The following is a 22,520-nucleotide window of genomic DNA, read 5'->3' on the forward strand; positions in this document are numbered from 1 at the left end:
ACAGAGGTAAAGTCCAGCACCTGTGACAGAATAACCCCATGCAGCAGTATGGGCTGGGGATCAACCAGCTAGGTAGCACCACTTCAGAAAAGGCTCTAGGGGTCCCAGGAGACAAGCTGAACATGAGCCAGCATTACACTTACAACAGTGAAGGCTTGCCATATCAGCAAGCTTGGCCTTCATCAGGAAAGTACTGTCAGCAAGTCAAGGGAAGTAAATACTCCCCTTTAATTAGCACTTGTGAAGACAAATCTGGAATGCTGTGTCCAGCTACAGGCTATTATAAAAGAAATACTGACAAACCGGAGAGAGTCCAGCAGTGGGCCAGTAAGCTGGCTGGGGGCTAGAGCAAATGACGCACAAGGAGAGGTTGAGGGGGGAGGGTTGTCTTGTTTGGAGAAGAGGGGAGATCTTGGTGCTGCCTTCAACCATCTAAAGGGGGAATAAATTTAAAAATAAAATAAAAAAATAAATAAAATAAAAATAAAAAGAGGCAGACACCTCTTGGAATTGCCCAGCAAAAGAAAAAGAGGCAACAGTCACAAGTTGTAACAGGGGAAATTCCAGTTAGATCCAACGAAAAAAAGAAACACATAATGAAAGTGAATAAGCACTGGAAGGCTGCCCAGAAAGACTACTGCCCGGAAAGACCTTTGCAGATTTTTCAGAACTCAGCTGGACAAGGTCCTGATCAACCTGACTGAACTTTGAAGTTAGCCTTCCTTGGAGCAGGAGAGTGGATTAGATGACTTCCAGAGGTCCCTTCCAAGCTAAATTATTCTGTTTCAAGCAGTGGCAACAAGCCATTCTCCTCCTCCCTCATCACCTCCAAAATAAACATTCAGTTACAACAGAGAAGCCTTTCCTTTATCTGCAGTCTTCCTACATTTCCCCCCTTTCTTCAACACAATAATATACAGCAATAAATCCATCTCAACTTTAAATACAGATTCTTTTACTGTAAAAGAAAATATACATGGAGGAATGATACACTGTTCTAACTTTAATGATTCTGGTTTTAATTCCTTAGGATTAAGATAATTTTTACTGTCTAAATTAGAATTTTATATGGTGAGAGATTGCCTCGAACTGAAAAATTGAAAGAGACATTAGCAAATCACAGAATCACAAAGAATCACAGAATCGCTGAGGTTGGAAGAGACCTCTGGAGATCATCTAGTCCAACCCCCCTGCTCAAGCAGGGTCACCTAGAGCGCATTGCACAGGATCGCGTCCAGGCAGGTTTTGAATATCTCCAGAGAAGGAGACTCCACAACCTCTCTGGGCAGCCTGTTCCAGTGCTCTGTCACCCTCACAGTAAAGAAGTTTTTTCTCATGTTCAGACAGAACTTCCCATGTTTCAGTTTGTGCCCGTTGCCTCTTGTCCTGTCGCTGGGCACCACTGAAAAGAGTCTGGCTCCTTCTTCTTGACACCCTCCCTTAAGATACTTGTACACACATACAAATCATCTAATGGTTTTAGTTCTACGGCAAACTTTTTTTTTTTTTTTTTTGAGGGGAAATGCATTGGGGGGAGGAGGTAAGGTTAGACTTCCATCTTTTAGTATTACAGGAATAGGGCTTTGAGAGTGTTTTGTGACGTTCAGTGTGTATGGGATGCCCACACATGATTATCCTGATTAAACACTCATTTAAATAGCTACCTTTGATTGGAATACATTAGTACAGATAAATTCTTTCTCATCCTGTGTTTATATGACCATGTTATTCTTTCAGCAACATAAGGCTGACACTACCTAAAATTATATATAAAGGGGAAAAAAAGGTTTTGTTTATTTTATGTAATCCTAGCAATCTTTTCTTTGAAAAAAATCTATAGCAGCTCAAATTGAAAGATGAGTCACAGGTGCAACTTCTGCCATTCTCTTGAAATCCCCCCAAAGTTGGGCGGTGGAGTCCATTGAATATGCAAGTAGATACTTTCTACATGTCGGGGTGTGTGTGGGGGGGGGGGACACACCACACACACACACTGCAAAAATTCTGTCTCCCTGTCCCCCACTGAGCATACAGAAGCCTCTCTCAGCTTTCAGAAGTGACCAGATTGCAGAATGAGATCATTAACAAAAGTAAATCTTGTGAAACCCAGCAAATACGTCCATTAGAACTGAAGTAGTATGTTGTCAACTTTCTTACAATAAGCATATTTTTAAAAAAGACGACCAATAAGTTACACAATGCCAAACATTTTACCACTACCTGGCTGCCAACAACTTTAAGACAGCCCACAAAACAGCTCTCTAATGTCTTAAGCATCTACCTAGAATAATCTAGGTGGGAAACTACAGGAATCTTCCAGGAAGCTAATTTTCCTTAGAATGGACCTGCAGATGTTCATGTGACCTTCAGATTTCTATGAAAATAAATTCTGTTATTAATTAGTCAGATATTACAATGAATAATACAATACAAAAGTCTGGGAAAAATAACTGTCTTCAGAGCAGCTCTTGAATACTGTGCAAATGAACACAAAATCTCAAATTAAATAGTATTTTTAACAGCGCATATAGTGTTTATTCACTGAGTGAGCACAATCCATTCTGCACACTGAGTCCTGCAGAAAAAGAGGGGCAAGAGGATAATAAAAAGTATTTCATGCTGCACATGTACTGGAGGATGAATCAAATTGCACAGTGAATCTTAATTCAGAAACTTCCAAACTTCTGAAAGCTCTATTTTGCAGCCTTATTTGCATATAATATATTAATTTGCTTTCAGAATAACTACTGTATAATAGCATAGCTCTAACTTGCTCTTATTTGATGTCATTTAACCAATTTATCATCTCCATTTCACACCTGGTGCATAAATAGTTCTTTTCCTGAGACAGAAACTGATGTTCCACCATGAGCCAATTTCCAAACAGGCTGATACAGTTTTACTGCAGGGTTGAAGAAAGCTCTACCAGTTTGAGATTCAAACACTACAACCAATTTCTGAGGGAACCTACACTGCTACTCTAAAGACCTGAGCAAAAATAATTCTTAAAATTGAGGTAGTACCACTCAGCATTTATGTAGCAGCCAAATGTTCAGAGCCATAACAAGGATTTTACTAGACAAACATTCACCCTGGCCAACCCTCTGGTGGAAGAACTGGATAAGCTGTGTGTTGCATTGCAGAAACTAGTATAGGGTAACCTGGTTTGTAAGGCTAGGCAAGGAATAAGGCAACCAGGACATTTCGGATCAACCTCTTTTCTCCTCTCCCCACAAACTGACAGAAGGAAGAGCCATATAAAGATTTCATCACAGATACCAAACAACCAGTATATGGTCATGGGAGATAAATCATGGCAGGAAGTTTAAGCCCTTCTCATTCAGTGGGAATTCAAACACATTTACCATCTTCTGCCTCCCAGAAGAAAGCCTACAGATTAGCATTTAAGTCATCCTGTTGGGGTGATCATCTTTTTGAAGCTGTATCTCTGAAAAACAAGGACAGAAAGCAAGAGAAGCCCGAGAGCTAGGGCACTTGGGAGGGAAGGGAAAAGAAAGGAAAAGAACAGGAGTCCAGTTCCCTAAAGTGCATATGCAGTTTAAAGTAAAACAGTAAAATTAATGTATAGACTATACAAAAATCCAGGAGAAGCAATGGAATGCAGAACACTTCTCCATCCCAGATCAGTGCCTATAGGCAGGGGCTGCCCTTTCCTTGTCCCATGGAGTTTCACTATCCAGTTTCAAAGATGACTGAGCAGTCCAGCTTTGCATACCTTGTAGTTAGGTAACCAAGCAAAATTTTGCTCTTATTCTGCAAAAGTTTACACTTATTCTTTTAGACTAATCATGAGCTTCTGATATTATTAATTTGTTTACCAACTATAGCAACAATAAAATCACCAAGGAGCTTTATTCATTTTATAAAAGGAGCCCAACTTCTGTTGTAGCATTCACCAACTAAGACAGTGCTCTACAGCTGCCAGATCATAGGCCACATACAGCTGACAAACCAAAGGACAAGTTAAGGGACTATAACAATCTTCTTCCTCAACCATTAGAAAGCTTATATCTTCAGAAAGCCACTGAAGACTATACATTATTTGCCTTCAAGATCAAAGATGTGTTGACTGCAAAAGGCTGCTGCACTTCAGCTCTTCTTTGTTGATGAACATATCAGCAAGAAGCCGTGGCACTCAACACGTGGAGCTCTGCAGCGGTACTGGACAGCAGCCACTGCTCCGCCTGGGTCCTGACAGCAAGAGAAGACTGAGCCTCTGACACAGCGAGAAGGTGAGAGATGAGAGGAGCTCAGCTGGAGAAAACAGAGGATGGAGAGGGAAGAGGACCCAATTACCCACAGTATGTAATCAAGGGAAGGAGCCTAAGGTGCAGGTGCTAAAAGAAAAATCCATTTTGACAGACTTATTGCAGTAAGCAAGCATAGTGGGTATAAAGCTGGATCTTGAGACTCTAGCATGCTAGGAAGGCATGAGATTGATCTAAAGAGAAAACAACAGACAAGCACAGTTGGGGGTGGGGGAGGGAAGAGAAGAAAATACAGGACATTGGCAGAAAATAACTTCTTTTGATAAGAGTAGAAGAGCAGGAAATATTCCACTCCTGTTTCTTTTACCAAACAAATGCAATCCAGGTAAGTGTGATCCTATGAGGGAAACGAGCAGGGCTTAAAGTAGGATAGACAAGGAGGAAAAAGAATAGCAAGAAAGGAAGAAGGACACACAAGCACATTTTTCCTTTCCCTAGTCACATACAGTCTATCCTGCCTTCTCAGCCTGGATGTCTCCTCAGTACGGCTCTGCAGAAAAGTACTTGAAAAGTCTTGGCCTAAAGACCACTCTGGAACAGCAGCGCAGCTGACTAGCTTATTGATCCTATTCATCTCCTGGAAGGCCTAGCAACAGAACATGGTCAGCAGCAGATCCCAGATGGACTTGTCCACTGCCTTAACTTCTGACCACTGACATCAGTAGAACAAGTCAACCAGGCATGAGGAATTTTGACCTTACATAAAGGCCTGGCTGGCTATAAATCAATCCATGTCAGATTAGGAAGGGAAGGTATTCTACAATAGATACCAGTTAAACTGAAAAACATAACAGAGATTTTAGGCCTTAGATATCCAATTCACAGCTGCAAGTCATACGTGTTTTAGTGCTGCAAAGGCCCACAAATTTAAACTATTTTAACTGGAAAATTAAAGTTACCAAGAAGTATGACTGCTTAAAACTGCAAAATAACAGTCTTTTGACCAAAATGTCTTTAGCCCAAAGAGGTAACAAAGGTGTGCCCTGGACCCCTATGTACTGTAGAGGGAAAGTGAAATCAGGCATTCAAACACAGTGTTTAAAGATATAGATACACTGTGCCTTTGAATTGCTGGCACTTAAACGCATGAAAAAAAGTAATTAGCTAAGAAAATAAAACAGATGCATGGCTGAAAACAACACGAGGCAACGTGCAAGTAACTGATTAATAAATTCGTATATAAAGGAAATTACGGCTTAGATACAAGATGCAGGACCTCTGGACCCAACAGCATGCCATCTATATAGTAATACACTGCTACACTTGCTAGTTACAACACTGTCCTGAACATGCAGGTTTCATCTCGCAAACCCACTGCCAAGCACAGCTATGTGGCAGGCTACAGCAGAGTTTGGTCCATGAAAGAGATGGGATTAGAATCACTCAGCTGATTGGAATCAGCAGATGCGCAAGCACATCCTAGGTTATCAGTAAAGACGCTGATGTGCCAATACTCCCTGAAGTGTTAATAGTAGCCAGCAGAACTTAAGGTGTAGCTTCATATTATAATTATCTTATTCCATTGCAGACTGAAAGTCAGTCTCATTCCTTCTTTTCCCTCCCCTTCCCCACTGCTCATTCCTAATGCCTCTCTTGCATCAGATCTACCCACTATTTGCTACAACTAGAGTCAAGTTAACTCGCTAAAAATAGGGGGAAAAAAAAAAAAAAAACCCACACACAACCCCACACAAGAGCAAACAAACAAAAAACCTCGGCCAACCTAGAGGGGAAGCAGTTTCAATAAATACATACATACATAAAGTAAATTAAAAGAAAATCATATCAACAAGCTTATCCAAGCTTTCCCTGAAGCCACATAATCACTTGATCTGAGGCATGGAGGAGGTAGGAACACATAAGCCAGGTTAACTGCCCCTTTTTGGCAGCTACTCAGAGTTTGACTGTGTAAGATAAAAGCACATCCCAAATCAGGCATTGTGAAAACACAGACAAAACTAGATATACAGCTTTGTTGCCTTGGACTGATGAGAACCACACCTTAGGTAAGCTAGCAGACAGCATCACAAACTTGCTCCAGCATTGCTGAACCTGCCTGGCATGCTATAAAACTCTGGAGCAGAATTTGAGGGGTTGACTTAACTTCCACAGTTGTGGCTTTGACCTCTTCAGCAAGAAGTTGCTCCTACCAAGCTGGAAACTTTTTGACGTGAATAAGCTACCAACAGTCATCAGAAACTGCCTTAACTCCGGATTCTGCTTCCCCCTTTTTTGCTACATTACAGTGAACCAGCAGGTTGAGGGAGGTGTTCCTCCCCCTCTACTCCGCCCTGGGGAGGCCACAGCTGGAGTACTATGTCCAGTGCTGGGCTCCCCAGTACAAGAGAGACATAGCACTACTGGAGAGGGTCCAGCAGAGGGCTACTAAAATGATTAAGGGACTGAGGCATCTCTCGTATGAGGAAAGGCTGAGAGAGCTGGGCCTGTTCAGCCTGGAGAAGAGAAGACTGAGGGGAGGAATCTTATCAACGTGTATAAATATCTGAAGGGAGGGTGTAAAGAGGACAGGGCCAGACTCTTTTCAGTGGTGCCCAGCGACAGGACATGAGATAACGGGCACAAACTGAAACACAGACAGTTCCATCTGAACATGAGGAAGTACGTCTTCACTGTGAGGGTGACAGAGCACTGGAACAGGTTGCCCAGAGAGGTTGTGGAGTCTCCATCCTTCGAGATATTCAAAAGCCGTCTGGACGTAACCCTGGGCAACATTCTCTAGGTGACCCTGCTTGAGCAAGGGGGGTGGACTAGATGATCTCCAGAGGTCCTTCCAAACTCAACTATTCTGTGATTCTGCAATTCCTCAGTTTCTTCTTCTTAGATATAGAAAAGCAGGAAACAGACCTTTTTCTTGGCCCATCCATAGTCTTCATTCTCACTATGACAACTTAGGAAAATTGTCATGAGTGTTTGGGGCTACTGAATACACATTCTGACAAAATAAGGATCAACCCCTCCATAGTGGAGCCATTTATTGTTTCCACAAACGAATTGTTTAAGGTGAACCACTGAATACTCTAAACAGCCTCATTCCAGTAACGCATTGTCAGACATTATCCATCACACAATAGTCAGAGTAATCAAGTCACTTGATTCCACAAAAATCAAGAATGTAAGTTCTCTTGTTCCTCAGTGATTATACAAAAAATATGGTAGTTTCAGTCTTATAAATTATGGCAGCCACTAATGGGATGCGCACCAGCTTTAGCTTACTAAGGTAACTAACTTTTTCCATATAGGCTTACAATTTAAACAGTTAAAACTGCTTTTAATGCAAATGCAATTAAATTGTATATAGGTTAATTAAATCAGTTAGAGCTCTTTCAGACAGCCTGAAATGATTTGCCAGGGAGGGCAAGCAGGACTGAAAAGGGAAGACTATAATTTTAACAGGGCACATTCTTAAAATAAGGCAATCGAAGCAAATTAGAGATAATACTTTTGTTTCACTTGCTAGAAATAAAATAGCAATTTTTTTTTTTCATTTTTAAGTTTAGTATGTACAAGAATAGACACTTTAAAGCATATTCACATAGCACAAGTCAAATTCTTATTCTCCCTTTACATGAGCAAGGAGATATTGATGGATTTACACAATGACTGATGCAGACATCCAGTACACTACACATTTTCCAGAGAAGACTTTGAACCACTATAATTTGTCTGTTGTTGTGACCTGAGAATATTTTCCACAAACTCACCACACAGAAAGTTTGTAAAGACATGTGCAATTGGAAGCTAAATTTGTGTTTAGTTATAACGCATAAATACAATAGCAATTGTCTGTCCAAACCATCTTATGCAAACAGAACACAAAATAGCTTCCATATTTACAGAGAAGACAATAAAAGGAGGCTGAATGGCAATCAGTGTCTATGAAATAATATTCAACTTTCAAAATCTCTCTTAATATTTCATGAGGCAGGGAAATGTCAAAATAAGGACTAATACAGTTTTGGTGGTACAGAAAAAAAAAAGCTGCCCAAATCCTGCGAGTTGTAGACATGACAAGTGAGAAGTGGAGGAGTTTGCTTTTATATTTGTCCACCAGAACACCACCTGTCAGAAGCCAGACTAAAAGGCCTATCTAGCCCAGTAGTCTGTCTTCAGCAGTGGCCTACAGTAGGTACCCAGGGAAGAATATAAGAACATGGCAAGTAAACAGGGATACTTGTCTGCTTTACCTACCCAGTAATCTGAAGTATGCAGATTTCCTGAGCCAGATATTCAATATTTCTGTTCATCAGCTCTCACTGTTTTTTCCATAGTCTTGTCCAATTGCCTTTTGAAACCAAACTCTCAACAGCTATACTATCTTTTAGAATTATATGGTGGACCTCATCACCACAGGTGGAGGGAAAAAAAAAAAAAAAAAAAAAAACTGTTTCAAATCTACCACCCAAGTGCTCCTTTGTTTTGTAACAAAGAGCAGATAACCAAGTCTTACTCACTTTCTTTGTGCCACTTATGGTTTTCTAAGTCTTCACCATTTTGCCCTCTGGGTACCTCTTTTCCACACAGAAGAAATCTAATTAATTTAGTACCTCCTTACAGAGAAGTTTTCTATGTTTTTGATCATCCTCACCACCTTTCTCTAACTTCTGTTATTCTGTTACATCCTTGGCATCTTTAGCACCCCCTTTACTTATTTAATTATTGCTAAACATTAAGCTGAAGTGCTCAGGAACCTGTGTCTAAAGATTCACCCCCTCACCCCAAGCCAAACGCATCCCTTCACATTTACCATGCTTCTTTCCTCAGCCAGAGACTCAGCATCACAAAGTCCTTCTGCAAGTCTTTCCTTGATTTTACTACTAGCAACATTCTATCGGCATTTCTATCCTGTTTCCCAGAAAGGATAGCACAGACCTGCGTAGGGTTCCCAAACTGATGATTTATTCTAACCCTTTCTTTCTTTCTCCAACTATAAACCACTTAATCTATGAGAGGACTTCCCATTTACTCCACTGCAGCCATATTTCTTCAAGAGTCTCTGGTGTGAAAATCTGTCCAAAAATCTTTCAACACGAGAATATACCTACATCAACCAGAGTTACTCACATGGCCAACAACTCCTAAAAAAATAAAAATAAATAAAAAACCCACACCACACTTCTAATAGGCATGCATGGCATGACTTCCCCTTACAAAAAGGTATGTTGACTTTTCCCCATTATGTTAATCCATGTACCTATTGATTCTATTTTCAGAGTAAAGTTTCTGCTATCAATTTTTACCATATGAAACAGGAATAAGGGGGGAAAAAAAAAAGTTAGTTTCTGTGATCATTGATATACATTTGCTCCAAGACTCTTTAAATATCATCTTTCCATTGAGTTTCCAGCATCCCTATCATGTCAATATTCTAAAATATCTAAGAAACTGGATTGCCCAATTTTTTTTTCAATCTATATAGACACACACACACTTTTTAATAAAGAAGTCTAGCTTTTTCTATAGACACACATACAAGTTTTTTTGCTTATTTTTCTACATCCTGGTTTAAACAGAACTTCACTAGTTCTGGACTAGTTTGCATCATTTTCTGTTTGAGCTACTGATTATCATCCTATTCCTTGGCTAATATACAACCATAAGAACATCATTACTAAATGATGCAAAAACTCCAGCAGTGTACTCTCCTATATTTTTTGTTTTTTTCCCCAGAGTCTTCAGTTCAACAACACAGCAGTCCTGATGCATTTTAATTTAAAATGAATGTCATCCTTCCCAAAGAGGTTCCCTCTGTTCTGGACATTACCCCACTTCCTAATAAATCCAACTCCATCTTCCCTTGCCTCCTTTTTTCCTCCTAAGCCTCAACACTATTTCCTTCCTCTGCTCCCACATGCGGTACAAAGAACATTTTAGAGCATATTTAAAGTGTCTTTACAAAATGTAAAAAAGCTAGCAAGTGCAGGATCATCTTACAACACTTACTAGTAAAATAAATACCTTATGTTACTGCCCACTACTGGGGAGAAAACAACATCAAAGCATTTAAAGAATATTCAGCACCTACAACAAAACCTTTTTAAAAGAAACTCTTTCACAAGTAGAACTAACAAAGCCAGTTTCCTGCAGGCTTGCATCCTCCTCTGCATCACTTCTGTCATAGCCTCATTGCAACTCCTCCCTAAAACTCCCCTTTGGATTCTCTCCCACATTCTCCAAATGGCATCCCTTTCCCTTCTCATTCCTTGTGTAACACCACTTACTTACGCTCCCGAATTACCGAGTGGGAGAAAGACAATTCTGTGGCTGTTTTCAAGCCATGCATGTACCAAACAACCTGCTCACAGACTGTGGGGTGGAAAGGATAGGGGGAAGAAGCCACACAAAAGTCTTTCCTTTTACAAGACAGCAACTTTCATGAAATTTACAGGAACTTCATATTTCAAGATACATTGTGTACTGTTAGTGATCACTCCATGGAGAAATGATAAAACAGATAGCCAGAGCAAATGCACAAGCTTGTTTCCTGAGGAACTGAGGTGAAAATACTTCCCTCAGCAACAACCGAAATCTTGTCTGGTTACTCTGATTTTTATTCTCACTTCTAGTCTTAAATAACAGTTTAATTTTAATAAACGCTGTAAGATAAGAAAAAACAACTCACCGTTTTATTACGAAGTCTAATTATGTCTGAAACAGAGCCAGCCCCACAATATTCCATAACAATCCATAGATCTGTGTTCTTAAAATAGCTGCCATAATACTTGACAACATAGGGACTAGATGGAAAAAATAAAAATAAATAGATGAATTTTCATTGGGAAGATATCAGCAAAAGTTCTGTTAAAAATTACAGTTTGACAGACAACAGCACAGCCAGATAGCAAGTGTAATCAAATACATTTTAAAACTGTAATTAGTTTAATCAATGCCTAGTTTGAACAATAAAGTTTGACTGCTAATAAAATAATAAAGGCATTACTATACACATAATTATTTAAATATCACCGAAAACTTAAGAAACAGTTTTGCCCAAATATCAGTCTTCTGATGAAAGGCAGGCAGCATCTTTCTTACTTAACAAGCTTGTTTTTCCTCTTCCTAAGACCTCTCCATTTTTAACTCTCCTTGAGAAGCTAATGGCTTTTTCCTTCTTCCCTCAGCACCTTGAAAAACCTCCCGTTTCCTCTCTCCCAGTACCAAATACAAAGGAAAAAAAAAAAAAAAAAAGACACACACACACAAACTCCCTCATTTCCCCCTTTTTCACATACATGAACTTCTTTCAAGTGCAGATGTAGGCTACTGTCTGAAAACAGAATTTAGTGTTGGTTAGAACAAGATTTCTGGATCTGAAAATCCATTTCCATACTGAAATATCTCATGTGAAGATATATTTATAGTACTGTCATAAACAGAACATGTTGCTTTGTTATTCATCAACATGTCACTTGACATAATGCTTCCTCTGAGGCACTCGCAACAAAAAGGTATAAACAGATGTGGTAAAGATGTAACAAGGATCTTCCTTCAGAATAGTGATTAGATGTTGTGTTTACGGAAACACAAAAGCTGGAGTTTTTTCCAGGAACTTAAGCAAAGGAGGCTAGTCAGACTGGCATCAGTCCCTCAGAGCAGCATCCTGAGATCTCTGTCGCTGGCCTCTGATCAGAACACCTACATTGCGGGGTGGAACTGAACACAGTTTTGTTTTGGAGCAAGGGACTGTGGTTTTGGATGGGGGCTTTTGGCAGCAGGGTTTTTTGTTAGAATACTGCTACAAGAAAAAGAGGATCTATGGTTTCCTCCTGCAACACGGTGCTATCTTATGTAGGACAGGTCAAAACCCAAAGCAAACACACCTTTTCATGATATGGCAGGTACTGCAAACTACACCTCGGTAAAGAGCTATTGCCACTACCATAAGAACATCCAATTCCCACCTACCTAACAAATCTAGAACTAAAATCTAACAAATCAGAACTACATACTGATCTTGCCCCTAGGAATTCCTGAAACGAGGAATTTACCATCATCTCTGTAGAATAAAATCTTTTCAACAGAATTACTAATCCCACTGATTTTTGTGACCATCTCCTACCAGATTTACACTGTTAGTATTCCCAGCAAAAACTGTATTATTACAAATCAAAACAAGGCAACCATAACATCATCACATTTGCTTACAGCCTCATCCCAGCTAACCATATAAATCAGCCTTTTTCTAAGGCAAGCAGTTGCTATGGATCTACTTTTTTCCCCAGGAGGGCTTCAGCCCAAACAGTGTAGCTACTTCTAGAACCTAGCATGGAGAAGGGGGCGAAAGGAGGAAGTGTTAAGATTGAAGCACCTTTTATTTCAGATGCTCTATAAACCCAGGGCTTTAATGCAACATCTGTGGAATCACCACATGGCAAAAGGAAGTGTTAAAAGGCTATGGTCCCTCCCTCCCATCAGCACTGCACAGTATTGTATTTGCACTGAGGAAGACAACACAGAAGCAGAGCTGCACCCCAACCTTTGCTTCAACCAGAGAATGGCTGCATCTTGTCCAAAACATTCAGCAACATCTGAACAAATACAGACTGCACTAAAAGAATTATCTTCAAATCTGGGGTGAGTACCACTCATTGTCAAACAAGGGCAAATTTTTCATTTAATGACAAAAATTCAACACTGACACACCAGGAAAGCACAAACACAACTAAGAAAGTAACAGACCACTTGCTATAATACAGACTCACCAAGTTAATGAGTAAAACAATCAAAATTTTAAAGGAAGTTTCTTCTAACTGGAGTGTGAAATTTTCCTTGAACTGCAAACAATAGACTCCTGCAGCACTGATTAGATATGAATAAAAACTCACCCTGACAAATCTGTTCGTGAAATTATAACCAAAACTTTAAAAAGTGATACCAAGAGGTACATGGAAACAAACAAAGAAAGAAACTCTACAGAAGAGAGGAAGCAAAATAATTTATTTCAGCATCCTTGCAGATATTTGATGCTACAATCCTACAGTACTAGCCAAGATATATTGTTTATGAAGTGTAAGATAACAGCCCTTCTCCAGAACTATTTTAAGATTGTTTGTTATTTAACAGAAGTGTTCCTCCATGAAAAGTGGCTATTGATATGATACTATTTTGGAAGTTAACAGCTAGCCATTAGTCTTGTGCTATAAGTATCTTTATCCATCTTCCAGAATGGGTAACTCGGAATTCACATGGCCTAGAATGTTTACAGGAAATAGTAATCTTTGAGCTTGGCAGTGCAAATAAGTAGTTGTATGTGCTTAGAATTCTCCACATTCACAACACTTTATTCTTTCAACAATTTCTAAGTACCTCATTTGCACTTCCTTCAGTCCAAATAAAGGATAGGATTAGATGCTCAAAGAGGTTGCTTTAAGTAAACTGCTTTAGTTTTCCATATATGCAGCTGCAAACACTTTTCTAAATTTCAGTTACATTCACAACACATTTCAATTGCAAATACATTTTCACGTAGATTCTTAGAAAGGGAGCAGAATTGTCATGCCTACCTGTCACATTGTTGCATTATAGAGATTTCTTTAATTATTTCTTGAAGATCTGACTCCACAGGGACCTGTTTAATTGCTACAACTTGTCCAGACTCTTTGTGTATTGCTTTAAACACACTACCATAAGATCTGAAAATAAAAGAAAGAATTAAAATGTTATTTTTACAAGAGAATTTGCTTCTCATTTCTAGCAAGTATTACCTATAAAATGTCACATAAGCCACATGCTTATGTAGAAGTTGGAGGGGGTGGGGGTGGTCAGGCTGCAATTCTATCAGGACCTCAGAAAAGCAATACCTCTGAATAATGAATCTTTGTCAAGATGTACTGTATCTAACCTCAGTATAGGCATACACACCTTTGCTGCCATAATCAGTGAGAGACATGACAAGAATGCATAAACAGCTTTGGGGTAGCATGGAAGGCTACCAACACATGCATTTGCTTTATTATTAAAGCTTCTCTAAAAGAGCTCAAGAAGCATTCCTCTGGCATTGACAATCCCTGCCTCTGTAACGTAACATTCCACCACATGCTTTAGATACTGTTCCCCTCTGATCCTCTCCTCTCATAAACAGTTGCACTTACCCTTCACCAAGTTTCTCCAGAACATCAAAGACTTCTTCAGGCTGCTTAGTTAAGCTATCTTCACTTAGCTTTTTCAGTTTGCTAGGATAAAGACAAAGTTATTTTGAAGGAGGAAGGCAAATAAAAGAACTCTAGCAAATGTGTAAGTGGCTGGACAAGAAAAAAAAAAGCATATGAAGAAAAACATATTACGATGAAAATAAGGTGTCTAATTATGACGCACTAATGAAACATCATCAAGTACAAAATGGGGAAAGTTAAGACAATTTTGACATTACAATCTTCCCACTAATGTTCATCCAACGCAGAGTAGCATGGGACCAATCCACTGATCAACCCACTTCCTTTGTGAAGGATACAAGCAGGCCAAAAGTACACAGAGGAACAAACCACAGAAGCTTGGAAGTCATCCAGCAAAGCACACCTTTCATCACAAAGCAGCCAGCATGCAAACACACGGTCATTACTGACTAGCGCACTCCGTGGCTTTCTAAGAAAGAATAAACCAGTCCTCCACCTATATGAAATACCGGTTTCTAAGAAAGTATGGATTTTAGTTACTCTTAAAACGAATTAAATGTCTATTATAACTAAAATTTACAGCTTGTTCTGCAGCACACCTTGGATAGAAGGAAACTAAAACAGCTAGCACAGAAAGTGTAACCAACTTAAATGAACTCAGCTATATAAGTCTTCAGAGTTTTTAAAACTACACCACTCTCCTTATAAGCCAGTTAAGTTTAACATTAAGTTAAAAGCAGAACCCAGAGTCAGGATGACGATAGAAGCAGATGGTAGCGTTTCAGCCACACAAATGACAGCAGAACACTGAACTTCCAAAAGTCAAATACTCTTTAAGGAGTTGCATGAGTAGTCCACTGTGGCATCTTCGTGAACACACGTAGGGACAGTTACAACACAGCATCTCTAATTATGTAACACTGTAGTATTTTTCTTCCAGTTTACTCTCTCACAGCTGCATATCACACTGCCATCTCTTCCAGCATCTTGAGCCCACTTTCACCACCATTCTCAGTTCTTCACAACGTGCCCTTGTCTTTCCCCTGGGCTCCAGTCCTCCTGTCTGCCCCACTTGCAGGTTCCTTACGGATCTAAGATGAAAATAACTCAGCTGCAAGCTTTTGATGAAACTGGCACTGAACATAACACAGGAAAAGAAAAACACACACATATTGCAGTAGGGCCATGTGGCCGCAACATGTAAATCCTTCACTCCAGAAGTTATAGGGAATTCTGCTACAAGACTGAAATAACAAGTTAACTCTACATGGTAGCCAAGGGGACTATTAAAGCAAAAGATGACCTGAAGAATAGCTAGTGCTGTAGTGCTAGACATAGACAATGTATTCCATATGGAGGAGAAGAAAACTTTGAAGCACAGAATATCATTGAGACCTTATGGAAAACATGTTACCCTGTGACACTTCCCTGGAAAAGAATGCAAAATATAGAAAAGGAGGGGGACATGGACAGAACAGGTTGTCAAATCTAACATTAACATAACATAAAGAACAGTACTCAAGACAGACTCCTTCATATTAAATGAAGTAATTTTGTGATATGGAGAACTAAAAAGATAAGTGAAATGACTGTGACTGAGCAGCTCCAGGGTTGCGGAAGACAGCATTTGTTATTTCCAGCCATCTGAGTAAAGACAAAAATTTAAAGTAATTGTACAAGCACACAGRCACACACAAACTAGTGTTAAATGAGGAAAGAAAGCTCTGTGTGCACATATACATACACACAAGATAATCTGACTGATGTGAATATAAAGAGCATCCACAACCGGTAAAGGAAGGTGTATGTACTGCAGTAAAGACCATGCAGTTTGCTACAATGAACAGACAGGTAGCTGGAAAGCATATGGGTTAAGGGGAAATAAGAGTTCCCAAAGTGAAGGAAAGAACTGTCATGAACTCAAATCCTGCAGGGAAGCACATATTTCATTGCCGAACAAGTGTAAACTGAGGCATAAATAAAAATGTAAGTATTAAAGAAAGAAAGAAATCATTAAGAAGCTTAGTCCATTTTCTTTTGTTTCGAGTCTTTTTTTTTTCCTCCCCCCCCTCCACATTCTCTTCCCCATCCCCAACCAGGTTACTTGCATCCTTAAAGGTAATGTACACAGAAGAAAAATTACTGCATTTGTGCTTGGTTTGCCACCAACAGAGAACATACACGATATATTTATGCTACCAGCAATGCCTCAAAAATCTTAAATAAAAGATATGACCATTAGCCGAGTCTCTCACTTAACTGAAGAACTGCGTAACAGATGACACCTTCAACAGAACCAGTGGAAAGACTAAACTTTTTAGTAATTGGAGGAAAAAAGAAAACATACAAGGGCCTTCCTCCAAAGAGGTGTAGGAAGAAAACACTTCCACTTGCTCACCAAAACGTTTGCTAAAATTAAAGTTTTCCCATCTGAAGCCCATTTTGAAGAAGCCTTCAAAATTTCACTTTCAAGTGTTCCTTTCAGCAGATTTGCTTCTTGAAAGAGAACTTCAGAATATACTCAACACCAAAAGGGTTTTATCAGCTCCCTAATGCCAAGGCATTAGGGCTGCTTGTGAAGCACTAGGGAAGTGCTAATGAATAGCCATAAACTGAATAAAACAAGCATTATTGTCAAATAACAGATATTATCTGGAGTACTTAAGAGACAACCTGGAGACCAAAGAAATAAGCACTTGGTAGTTTTAAAATTATTTTCATGTTTACCCCACTCTGGAAAACATTTTATGAGGCCAAGTAACACTGAACAATAAGACAGCTAAATACTAGACCAGTTTAGAGGATGCAAGATATGTCAGCCTCAGTAATTTCATCTCCAAATACATTGTTCAAAGTACTTCGCACTCCTTTGAAAACATACTGGAAAGCCCAGATGGCAGATCATGAAAGAACTCCAGTGTTCAAGCGACAGCATCAACACCACAGTTCTTTGAATCACACAGAAAGTTACTAAAGACACAGATGGTTTAAAGGCCAGGAATTCTATTAGACTTTCAGAACTAGAAATCATTAAACTATATTGCAACCATTTCAGGGTGTATCATATGCTATTAAGAAAGCATTAAAGAAAATTTAGTGAGAAGGGGAGGAGGAGAAAGATGACTGTCATAACTGCCTGTAAACCACTAAATAGAATACAAGAAGAAAGGACTAGAGATATTAACATACTATCTTGGTTAAAAACTAAGCAACTAAAATTGGAGTCAGAAAGTAACATCTAAGACTTAAGACTCAGCTTCTTAATCAGGAGTTGCATGTATGCCTTAGTAGCCTCATTTTATAGGCATGCAAGACAAACAAGACACATTGAGCCAAACATTTTAGAAGCATCACTGCCGATTTAAAATAGGTGTTTACTGGAAGTATTACAATGTTCTACACAGGAAGTACATACTATGAGCACCCAACAGAATACCTATCTGCTAAGGCATTACTAGAAATAGAGGGGAAAACTGTAGAGACAAATGGCTCGAGAGCACAGAGCAATCAGAGTAAAAGCCTCCTTGCACTCCTCTCCTCCATGGGTCCTCATGACGGAAGGGTATAAAACAGAATAAATCAGGAACTGTTCAGGAACAGTTTTATTCTGGCTACAGGATGCAAGTCCCATAGATGCAACTGTGAGAAAGCCTAAAGGAGAAATGTAGAAGATAATTATAAACCCTGGGGAGAAAGTCATTCTGTATTTGTTTGCTCTAGAAAGGTTGCCCATAATCATTAAGTAACAATTATGAGCAATTTCAGTAATTTTCCAGGAGAACTGTTCCTGCAAGCATGGAGACCAACTAAAAAAAGTTACTTATAAAAATCCAGTTGATGGGCAAAAATATTCACACTTAGCATGACCAGAATCCTTTACATCATTGATTATGTCACCAAAACTGCATATAACTAAACACAGAAAAATTTAGAAACAGTGAGAGATACCCAAGACTACTGATTCTAGCATAAAGATCAGAAACATCTGAATTTGGAACTGAAAGAGCAGGAATTTTTTCCCTCAGACATGAAAAAAAGAAGCACGAGTTTAGTGTTCTATGTCACTATGTACAGCCTGTACAAAATAAACTGACAATGTGCTAAAGAGATAGGCATAAAGAAAACTGAAAGGTGGCAAAGAAAAATAAAGCAGGGATAAAGAACAAAACTCCACTGATTATTGTCATGAGTTATAAAAAAATGGACACCTACTCCATGAAACACAGATATATGCACAGTTGATTTTGTAGAACTACCATGTCGAAACATTCAAAAAGAATGGCTGTGATCAATTATACCGAAATACTAAATTATACCGAATTATACCAAAATACTAAAAGAGAAACTAGTAAGAGAAATCACTGTAATCATCAGAAACAGAGGTGGTATACAAAAGTCTTGAGACATTTATACAGTTTTATGCCATTCACATAAATAGAGGCAAGTTTAAGAGAGATTACATTATGTTGTGTATTTACATAGTTTTCTCAACCTAAACAAACTTGCACCTTTGTCCCATCACTTTCAGCACGAAATTGGCAATTGTCATCCACATGACTGAGTAAATGCCCATTCATATTAAGAACTGCACCTGTTTCACAAAAAATTTCATACTAAAATATGAATTGACTCCTTCCCACAAAACTTAGAAAGCTGGATTTAAATAAAAGTTAAATTGTTACAGTTTACAGAAAGGACCTTGATCACTATGTTCCATGCTTGTTAAGGAGCCTTTTATTTGGGGGCAGTGGGCAGGATAAACAGATGAGCAAGATTAAAATATATTTATTTGACAGAATTGCATCTCTAGCCACCTTCCTTTTCCCTTGCATGTAGTCTACTTCCCTACATGAGTATGTTAATATATACAGAAAAACACAACCAAAACCCACAGAAAAGTGGCAGAAAGATTCAGAGGCAAGTTTTGTAGCCAAAACAACTTTCAATCACTTCTAACTGACTGCAGTTCAAGAGTGAACATCTTTTTTAGTGACTGAGAGAAGCACATCTGAAATACAGTTAAAATTCAGACGCAAGAAAACAGTTCATGTCAATTGCTACAAAAATTCTTCACTATAATAATTTGAAGTAGGTGTTCTGAATAAAAAAAGTAAATGAAATTATTCTGAAAAGGACTTCTTACAAGTCTTTTGTTATTGTTGCAGTACATTGCTGTCAAAAATACTAACTTTGTTTAACCATTCCTTTTTTAAAAAAACTACAATGGCCTGGCCTGTCACTTGGACATCATCGTTGCTATTTTCTGAAGAACCTGTTTTAAAGGCTTGCAAGCGTCTACACAAAATTTCTGTGATGTAGCCCATTGGCATCAGTGGTGTGTTCCTTCATAGACAAAGGTGGAATAAAAGTGTTCTATAGCCGTACAAAAACTTTGGGATTCTAAGACATCTATGGAGCTTTGAAGTGTTCGTATGAAACTCTTGCTACCTCTAAATGAGTATCTTATGCTACATAGATTGTGACATATATAGGTCCCTCTCAGTAATTGATCCTGTAGATAGAAGACACAGTAAGTAAAGAAATCTAATGATCTCATCTATTTTGCCAAGTAAATATGGTGCTTCCCTCCCAAGTCACCACAGCAGGTATTAAGAAAAAAATCCATCACCCACAAAATAATCTGTATTCTTTCTAGACTTGTAGAAAAAGTGCATAGTCTAGCAGAATAGTTGGGAACACCACAAAACACTCCAAAAACTGCCAAAGCCAATAGACAAAAGGGCTGCAGAGTGAAGGCTGCATACACTAATTTCTCATGAAAAGCTGAGTTCTTATCTTTCCTCCCATTAAAGAAACAAATACACAAAGTTCTCATCACATTCAAATTTCAGTTTTTGAAGCTTATTTCCTGAAAAGTTTAAAAACATGCCAGAGAGTTTAGAAGTTTCCCCATCAGCTTTCTAGTTCTTCCTGCCTGAATTTAAGGATTTAAGTAGCTCCACCTCTCCACTCTCAGTTAGGATACCCACACAGTCAAAATTCGGTAATAAAACTAGTGCAAATCCTGGATCATAAGAAAACTGTAAGTTATGCTAACTTCAAGCTTCATTTTCAATCTTCTGATATCACCAGAACACAAGCTCTGTACTGGTGCTTCTAATATCCATTCCTTCTCAAGTATTCTCATTTCATCTCCTAAATTCTTACTGGTGCCTCTCCTATTTCCTGTATTCAAGACATGCAATGCTGCCAGTCTGAAATTATGCTGTAGGTCTGTCCCTCCACCCCCCCTCACTGCTTCATTCCCAGCTTCTACATGAGAGATTTCCAGCATTCAGTCTTCCATCAGAAAGAAGCAGCAGCAGGGCAGGACCAGAGATGAAGAATATAGAAAAACCTAAAATACAATCTAACTTGCAGCACTGTCTCCCTTTCTTCTCAGTAGCATGCTATCTCACTACAAGCGAGGTAGAGAAAGGCAGCCTCAATGCTTTAAATAGTGATACTGTCCCTGCTTCCTTTTCCCTTACCTTAAGCTTTGGTAAATTTAATTGGCTGGAAACAGATAATTTAACGGTTATATGCATCAAGAAGCAAATCAGGGCTCTTGTCCTTCAAGTTCTACTACCTCTTGCAGTTCTTCTGCAACACTGCAGTATCTACTGTCCTCCTCAACACAAAAGCAGGAGCCAATATCTAACAGAAGACAGTCTGAGGCTTCGTTTTCGAAGAAAGTTTATAGCTGTTGTAACAGTGAAGAAAAGCTTGAAAAACCTAAGATAAGCGTATCCTAAATGGTCAAATAAGTTCAAAAAGCAAAAGACTGCTAAAGCCTATACTTCTCAAAGTCTCGTAACTAAGCCAAAAAAGACTGCAGAAAGTATGTTTGCAGGAAATACTGTCAACACCACCAGCAGGAGTTCATTTGCAAAAATGGACTTGGTCACCAGAATCTCATCTAGTTCCCTCCATACTGAATTTATTTCCAAATTAAGATTCTCTTGTGCATTTCTTTACCACCCATGTTCCCCACATATTGGGGTCAAGATGTCCACAGCTAGGAGCTTCAGTACACATTAAAACACTGAAAACAAAACAGAGTCAAACACTATAAAGCTCATCATCAGTCCTTAAGGCAAACTAAACATACTAGGTACCTTCTCTCACATGTTCAATGTGGAGAAGACAAAATTTGATTCTCATGCTGATCACAATGCATCTTCTACAGAAGCCAGACTATCACGCTGTCAAATCAGGAGTCAAAGATTAAGACACTCTAAGTTCTAAAAAAAAATATAAAATACAACAAGTCTTCGCCACAAAAACATGCATATTTAAAGAAATAAAGTAGGAAATAAAAATTGATTTATTATCTTCCAGCACAAGTTTTTACTGTGCAGTTTCTAGATGTTTTGCTAAATTATCAGGAAGCAAGAGTAAACTATTTAGAGTTCTAAAATGGTAAGAATACATGTACGCTACATAACTACATTCTGTACACTAACTACATCTAAGAAAGGATCGTTGCAATTTAAGCATATCCATGTAATTAAAGCAGAATAGCTTTGTGTATGAAGACCACAGTACTATATTTAAAACAAAAGCTCAGGGTTTCACATCATTCCCTGAACTGAGAAACAAAAACTTTTTCTTGCCCTGGGGACTACCAAGAAGAATACTCAAATCCTAAGGGCCCCCCAAATACACACTGATTAATAAGAACGGTTATTCTAAATACTTATGAAAATGCTTATACTAGGGGAAGGGAACCTCTTCCCACTCCCTGATTTGCAATTGCAAGTATGCAACCCCCACCCCCACAAACATCTCTCCACGAGCAAAACAGACGGGTACTTTCTAGTGTAAAAAGATATGAACTGCTTATATCGGTTTCTGCCTTAGATCTGAATTATAAAAAGCACGCAGGCTTTAAGGCCAAAAGGGACTGCTCGCTAGCTCCAGGCAATCAAGTTGCACTCACTTCCCGCTAAAGTTTTCCTCTTCCAATTCAGTCCCTCCCGCATTCCCTAAGGGTCACTGCACGTTTATCAGAAGGATGATTTCGGGAGCGCTACCGCGCACTAACAGCGACCTGCTGCAGAGCCTCCGCCCCCGCAGCACGCCGCGGCCGGCAGCCCCT

General features: G+C 39.0%; 1 protein-coding gene across 3 annotated transcripts in view; it reads right to left on the reverse strand.

Moving 5' to 3' along the window:
• Window positions 1–2,584: 2,584 nt before the first annotated feature.
• Window positions 2,585–22,520, reverse strand: part of LOC112969629 (serine/threonine-protein kinase 3-like) — a 20,553-nt gene continuing 617 nt past the window's right edge. Inside the window, exons 2-6 of one of the 3 annotated variants that reach the window (XM_026073097.1) lie at window positions 15,250–15,510; window positions 14,399–14,479; window positions 13,811–13,939; window positions 10,930–11,044; window positions 2,585–4,275 (exon numbers count right to left, since the gene is read on the reverse strand). In XM_026073097.1, coding sequence (XP_025928882.1) covers window positions 4,111–4,275; window positions 10,930–11,044; window positions 13,811–13,939; window positions 14,399–14,479; window positions 15,250–15,323 — 564 coding nt within the window. In that variant the 5' untranslated portion in view covers window positions 15,324–15,510 and the 3' untranslated portion in view covers window positions 2,585–4,110. Of the gene's footprint in view, window positions 4,276–10,929; window positions 11,045–13,810; window positions 13,940–14,398; window positions 14,480–15,249; window positions 15,526–22,520 lie in introns of those variants that run through there. The other 2 variants (XM_026073108.1, XM_026073117.1) reach the window with 2 other exon arrangements.

This window comes from Apteryx rowi, unplaced genomic scaffold (genome assembly GCF_003343035.1).
Source record: "Apteryx rowi isolate R43461 unplaced genomic scaffold, aptRow1 scaffold_1095, whole genome shotgun sequence".
Lineage (NCBI taxonomy): Eukaryota > Metazoa > Chordata > Aves > Apterygiformes > Apterygidae > Apteryx > Apteryx rowi.